Below are 6,605 nucleotides of genomic sequence, written 5' to 3' on the forward strand. Positions count from 1 at the left end.
TCAGTTCCTGCACAATTAACAGGAGAAAGCCCTGTGTATCGTGGCACGTATTTCGCATGTTCTCTCTCCCTTTCCTGCCTCCATCCCCTTTTTTTCAATTTTTCTTCTCCATTTTTTGCCCCATTACACTGCATCATCTTCATCATTATATTATGTTTATGTTTCGTCTCTTTATTAAATTCCCTGTTTCCGTTTTCTTGGCCCCCTCTCTTGCATTCTCATTCTTCGCTTCTACTCTATTCTATGCCTCTTGCGTTTGAACAAACTAGTGCTCTACCTTCATCTTCTCATGTCATTTAATTTTATCATCTATCTGAACCAGCTATTCTCCTTTATTCCTTCCTCCTTCCCACCCTCTTACCTCAATTTCCTACAGCCATGTTTTTCCCCCTTCTTTTTGAATAGTTAACTAGCATTTTAAGTTGAGAAGACTTCGCTGACGTTTCCACGAGTCCTTTCTATGACCACTTTCTGGCGTATAGTAAACATACATAAGTTTCAAGAATATATCAGCTGGGTTTGTGCGCCGTCTTTCCTATTCCCTAGCCTAGGATCCACCGTGCTTGTTTTAATAGTGAATACTCCGGAAAACCCGCCTTTTTTACTGACGGGGAATAAAAGAAAACTGCAAAGCTTAATCTACGCCAATTTTTAACTGTTGAATGCATGAATAATAGCAAAATGGTAACACAAAATAAGCATGAACTACACCCATGCGTCAACATTATCGAAGTCAGGGGATCGGAAGAGTGGATTAGGAGCTTGGTTGACTTGATTGATTTCCGCAAAGAGAAGGAATTCTTGAAAAAATGGAGTTTATACAAAAGAAAGATTAACTATATAAATTAATTGAGGGAAATACAAAGGTTGGAACCGTGTTAAAAATGGGATAGAGAAAACCTAAGACAAAAAAGACGCCAATACTGAAATGCCAAATGAGCAAGCATATGAGTGGATGTGACATAGGTATATTAATTTATAGAAGAGGGAGAAAGTTGTCATAGCTTCGTAGACGGGATAAACAAAATATGGGTGGCTTTAAGGAGAGTAAGGATAAATATAAAATATGGAGCAGGAGGAGGGGGAGAAAGAGCGAGAGAACCTACAACTCCACCGGTCCCTTTTACTTATCCCCTAATCCTGATTTATCCCCTTTTTCAAAACGTAGATGACAAATTTGGAGGAAAAAAGGGAAATGCAATGCAAGCAGCCCACAAATGCAAAAGACCCAAAGCTCGTATCACATCATCCGATAGACCAAGTCCGATGCCAATTCGCCCAATGCATCCAATAAATCCCTGAAACCCAAATGCTGTGTATCCATGGATTCCACACTAGCTGCTGAGGGCGCGGGGGGTTGGTAGCTCGCGAGCTCTCTCACCTTACACGCAGCATAGTGCGTGACCAACTTCCGCAGCTCGTTCTGCCGTTGCGCGCTAGGTTCTGAGCTCGTCAACGAGAAGACTGGGTCATCACGTTTAGTTCTCGTGAATGTGAAGTGCAACAGCTGGATGACGGCAGAGGAACTGATCGGAGATAGATGGTCAGTGGTTGCCATGGAGAGCGGAAAGGAGACGAGGTCCCGATGGAGTTTTTTCAGCGTGAGCTGTGCAAGGGTTGGAATCAAGAAGCGCGTGGCGAAGACATACAGCTTGGCATGGAAGAGGAGGTAGGGGGCTGGTTCAGTGCCAGAGACGGCAATACCGTAACCGGGAGTATTTCGAGAGAGGGGGGATGGAAGAGTCATACCGCCAGAGGCGCGTTGGTGGTGGATGTATTGTAAGGAAGCGAATTCGCCCCATAGTCCCAGACCGCGAGATTTAGAGGAGATGAATGACCCTTGGAAGGCTGGGCCAAGCTTAGGCATTTCAGGTTTCGGGGTTGGCTCGAAGTCGAACCAGTCGGGGGCGGCGGAGACAGCTTCTGAAGGGGGTATACCAGGAGTTGCGGCGGCTCTTTCTTCGAGGTTCATGTTCTCTGTGTCTTCTGCTCCCATGCCTCCAGTCGCTTCTTGTTGGGCCTGTTCGTCCCCATCTTTCCGTCCCCCTGTCATTGGCGGAGGTGTTCTCGGAGGGGTCATGTTAGCTGCCATGCCTTCATCAAGATCCTGAGCAGGTTTTGCTCGGTTTCCCGCTTTTTGATTTTTCTTTCCCTTCTTTCCCTTCTTCCCCTTGCCGGAATCACCCGCTTGATTTCCGTCTCCCTCTAGCTCTTATGCCTTAACTCCTCCCGCTGCAGCTGCAGTTGCAACACCTTCACCTTCCCCTCCTTCTCCTTCTACAATTTCCTGTGGCTCTTCCCCCGGCTGTGGGGTGACTGGAGGAGATGGGGCCGGGGGACGCATAGCAGAAGCTAACGGCGGAGCCATTCCTTGGCTATCTCTGTGTCCGATTGGCGTGGCTCTAGGATTGGGCACTGTGTAGTCTCCCGTATAGGCATACTCGCAGAAGCCAACGAAGGTCTCGACATCTTCCTCCTCCAGGACTGCGATCCGGTGCCGCGACTCGCGCGTGTGTCCATTATTCATTAACTCATCAAGCCGCTGGGAGACATGTTTGGCAAGCCCAGATTGGATGGTAAGTTTTGTGTGATCTGGGCCAACGAGGAATGTGAAGGAGGGCGAATGAACAATGCTGTTGTGTCCAATGATGGAGAAGAGTGATGGGTCAGCGGGAAGTCTGTCATTGCAGAGTGGATTTATATGTTAAAGCCCACTTGAGCGCGTTATAGTTGAGTAGATGCCCCTAAAGTGCAGGATTGACCGGAATGGGTGCCAGAGTGCCTCATATCGGTATAGGTGAATTTATGATTCTTTTCAACGTACCTATGGAAGTCTGGTACGGGAGCGGTCATTTTGACAGAAAATGCAGTAATGTATGTCTAAATTAAATAATCACAATATTATGGTTCGTAGAATACAAATCTCACCTTCTTTCCCACTGTCAGAAGAAGTGACAAAAGCCGAAAGACAATTTTTGGGAAGAGAAACCACGATGTGGAGAGACTTGAAACCTTTATGCTGCACTCGATGGCAATAAATAATGTATCCAGCGCTATATTCAGTGCACGTCGCCTCATCTCTAGCCGGCCCAACAGCAACAACCGCTGCCATAAACATGGGACAAAGCATGCGCTAACTGTGCCTGGTTCCCCCCGTTATGATTGTTTCGTAGTTAGATAACGCCTGCAGTCACCGTGCCCGAGACAACGTCACATGCATCCACCATCGTGCATACAGCGAAGATGTTGATATGGGAGGGGAACCAGCCTGGAAGCAGGGCGACCAGTTAACTCGGTGTCGTGGCAGGCCGTCAAGTGGACCCTCCCATCTGTGATGCCACTCAATAAATGGTGCTAGGTCTTTCATTCAGCATCTCCGTACAGGGAAAGAAGACAAAAATTGAGCATGAAGTCAACTGCCGCCCATTAGGGTTAGTTCTGAGGCATTGCAGGACCCGAAAAAAGACGATATTTTTGGATTCCCTGATGGAGATGGTGTTGACACCTTCGTTCTCAGCTTTTTCATAGTTATGCATTGTCTGTCTCTGTAGTCAGGGCCAGTCGGGTCGCCATTCTCTCGCAAGCTTCACCCTCTAAGGATGTCTGTAATCTGCTGCTCACGACGTCATGAAGAAGTGGCTAGCCACTCGCCTGTTGTTTGGATCAAGCTACGTGGGCGCTTTCGGTGGTGAGAACGCCAGCAGAAAATGCAGAGAACGGATCCTCAAACAACATCTGCATGAGCCTAGCTAGCTCGCCATATGTATGCAGTTGCTTTGGTGTTAGTAAGGTTCGTTGCTGGCAAGAAAAGGTTATGTGGCTGACCATGGAGGACGATTGGGTTGCACCGGATGCGCCCGCTGCTTGGCGTGAGAGTGAAGCTGCATGGCTTGGTTTCTGGATGTTGATGCTTGATGCCCGATTGCTATCCTTGAGGTGGGAATATAGAGTTGCTGTTTATTTAGCCGTGGTTGACCGTATCCACCAAGTGGTAGATTTGCTGACTCTATTTGACACCTATCATACAAATAGAACTCAACTCCCTCGTATATATTTTAAATCCATGGAGTTGTCTCATAATCACTGGGGCTGGCGTTTGTGTTTTTACTGAGTGATGGATGTTATTTCGAGCTTACCAAAAAAAAGAAAATCCAAACAAATCCATCAACCAAGCTCACAGACCCAGTTACAGACAGATGGAGCGGTGAAGGGTTCCAGATTCAGACCAGGCGGGTGATGCAATAATTCAAATTCAGCAAAGATTTGAGAAGCAGGCATGTCCTGCCAGTTTGACAATGCTTCCTCCTCTTCTTCTCCTCCCAGGCCGTGTTAAATGCAAAACATGGGGAATCGCCACAGATTTAATAAGGCTAGATTCATCACTCATGTGAATTCCGATGGTATATGCATATTATCATGATAGATAGTTAACAAAACAACATAAATAGAACAGGCTCCCGTAAGCTAACTAATGTACCAACTTTACATCCTTTCCGGGCTCCCAGTCCCGCAATCCATCTCGAATGGTATACCAAAACCTCAACCTAACGCACTCCTTCCTCGCCTCCTCAATATCACCGTGATCGAATGCTTTTCCCAGAGCTGCAACACATCCCTTGATCCTCTCTTCATTTTCGTCCTTCAGTTTCGCAACGGTCACTTCATCCTGCGCCTCCTCAATGATCTCCTGAACTTCAAGTACCTGCATCAACGTCTCCATGTCCTGAGGGTGGTCCTTGGCGCCGTCTTCAGCCGTCACGTCGATGCCATGTTGAGAGGCGAGAAGGTATTGGGCGCGGCTTAATGGGTCTGCGAGCGCACGGTACGCTTCATTGATGCGAGCGGAGAGTGCCTCTGCGTGCTGTTTTGTTAGGCCCGTAGGATACTTGTCAGGATGCGCACGAGCTTGAAGGCGGAGGAATTCCTGGCGAAGGTCGGGGACTGAGATGTCGAAGGGACCCTTGGGTGGTGGGTCGGGAATGGCATTGGGGAAGATGGTGTAGTGGGTAGTGATGTCCGGAAGTTTATTTACGAGGGATTCTACCTCATCCGTCGAGGTTTTCTCCAAATTCGGGGATCTGGCTGGCTCGGATCTAGCGGAGGTGTTCACGGACGGAAAGGATGCTGGGGCAGCTAATAGTATTCGTGAGCCATGGAATTTCCGAGTAGCGGCTGACGGCCGCCATGCCCTATGTTGGCAGAGTATGCATGTATTGCTTCTCGTTGTTGGTAAAGAAGTATTGTGAGTTATGGAGCGACCTGTCAACCCCCGTATTCTAAGGACGGAGAATGGAGTCGTCTTCGGCATATTTAGCAATTGGCTGTCTGGCGGGTAAACTGAGGAAGCGGCCAATCGCCCGATTTCCAGGAGCAGTTCACTCAACTCCGGTATGCCACATCCAAATTTCCAACAGAGGAAACGGCCTGTGAAACCAACCCATGAGTAGTGGTTTGGAGAGTTTGCGCGGAGTCGCATCACTTGGTGCAGGGAAATTTATATTGGACACTCATGTAGCTTTAGTTACATAATACGCGCCAAGACTGTGCCCTTTCGGCAAAGAAATGCCGGCCGCGGTCAGTGACATATCGTGCTATATGGAGTACTCTCTCCCTCTGTTTGATTCGCATTAGCTTTTGGCTGCTGGCGAACAACCAAAATGACTGTGAATGCATACTGCTATTTGCAAGAAAATATTTGTCGAGTCTAACTTCCGTGGAGTTCGGGTGAAATAGTGTATGAGAGAACCAAAAGAGGGGCTACACCCTGGCCCTTAATCATAGCGGGACGGGGACCTGCTCTCCGACAAACATCAACAACGGTTTCTGACCATACATAGAGACCTCTTGCTACCTGATTATATTAGTCTTATCTTGGGCAGTGTATATTGGTTAACCAACCCATTTCATCATTTGTTTACCCATCGTACTGGGTACAGCTTAACCTACGTGACGAGAACAATCCCAGGATATAGTCTCGGAGTCCCAATCTATTGACGGCGCAACGCAGTAACTTCACGAGTGCTTATGCCTGGAGAAGAAAAGAAAAACGATATCTCTAACACACCTCGTCCAACTTATTATGCTGAAGATATGTCAACAAGCTCCGTATGCTACGCCCCCACTGAGTGGTATTCCGCAGACTGGCAGAACGATGGCCCCAAGACCGGATGGTACTTCCTCTACGGCGCTCTTGCCAACGAATCTAAACTTGCGGAGGTCATCGGCTACGAAAACCACCCAGATCTTCGACCTGCAAAGATGTTAGGATACAAGCTCATGTTGTGTGGGGTGCATCTTGTATTAACCGACGGATCCTCGACCGCAGAGGTACAAGGGAAGGCAGTCCTTGTTGAGTTGCCCTTGCATGCTCGAAGACTACAGGGTTACATGGCGAAAGTTTTGAAAGCAGAATCGTGTCGGATACATGTGGATGGTCCGGACGCAGAGGTGGTTGATGGCTACGCATTTTTCTGGGACGGCATAATGAGTGGGCTGAAGAAACTTCCCGCTGTTCAGGAGTAATTTTTTCGGGGAATGTTTAAATATGTGATGTCAGATGCATCGGCTGGTAGCTGTGTCAAGGCATGTTTCACACATAACCAATG

The 6,605-nt window shown here is 47.9% G+C and overlaps 2 protein-coding genes across 2 annotated transcripts; both read right to left on the bottom strand.

The window, feature by feature from the left end:
- Nucleotides 1–1,240: 1,240 nt before the first annotated feature.
- On the bottom strand, nucleotides 1,241–2,853 carry HCAG_02734 (predicted protein; the record flags this gene model as incomplete). Its single annotated transcript, XM_001542513.1, has 4 exons — nucleotides 1,241–1,526; nucleotides 1,650–2,046; nucleotides 2,260–2,633; nucleotides 2,825–2,853. The coding sequence occupies 4 exons, from the start codon at nucleotides 2,851–2,853 to the stop codon at nucleotides 1,241–1,243; spliced, it is 1,086 nt and encodes a 361-aa protein (XP_001542563.1).
- A 1,615-nt stretch (nucleotides 2,854–4,468) lies between these two features.
- HCAG_02735 (conserved hypothetical protein) lies at nucleotides 4,469–5,308 on the bottom strand (the record flags this gene model as incomplete). Its single annotated transcript, XM_001542514.1, has 1 exon — nucleotides 4,469–5,308. One exon carries the CDS (start codon nucleotides 5,306–5,308, stop codon nucleotides 4,469–4,471), a length of 840 nt encoding a protein of 279 aa, XP_001542564.1.
- Between the last annotated feature and the right edge of the window lie 1,297 nt (nucleotides 5,309–6,605).

The sequence above is a fragment of the Histoplasma capsulatum genome, genomic scaffold (genome assembly GCF_000149585.1).
Source record: "Histoplasma capsulatum NAm1 scaffold_2 genomic scaffold, whole genome shotgun sequence".
Taxonomy (NCBI): domain Eukaryota; kingdom Fungi; phylum Ascomycota; class Eurotiomycetes; order Onygenales; family Ajellomycetaceae; genus Histoplasma; species Histoplasma mississippiense.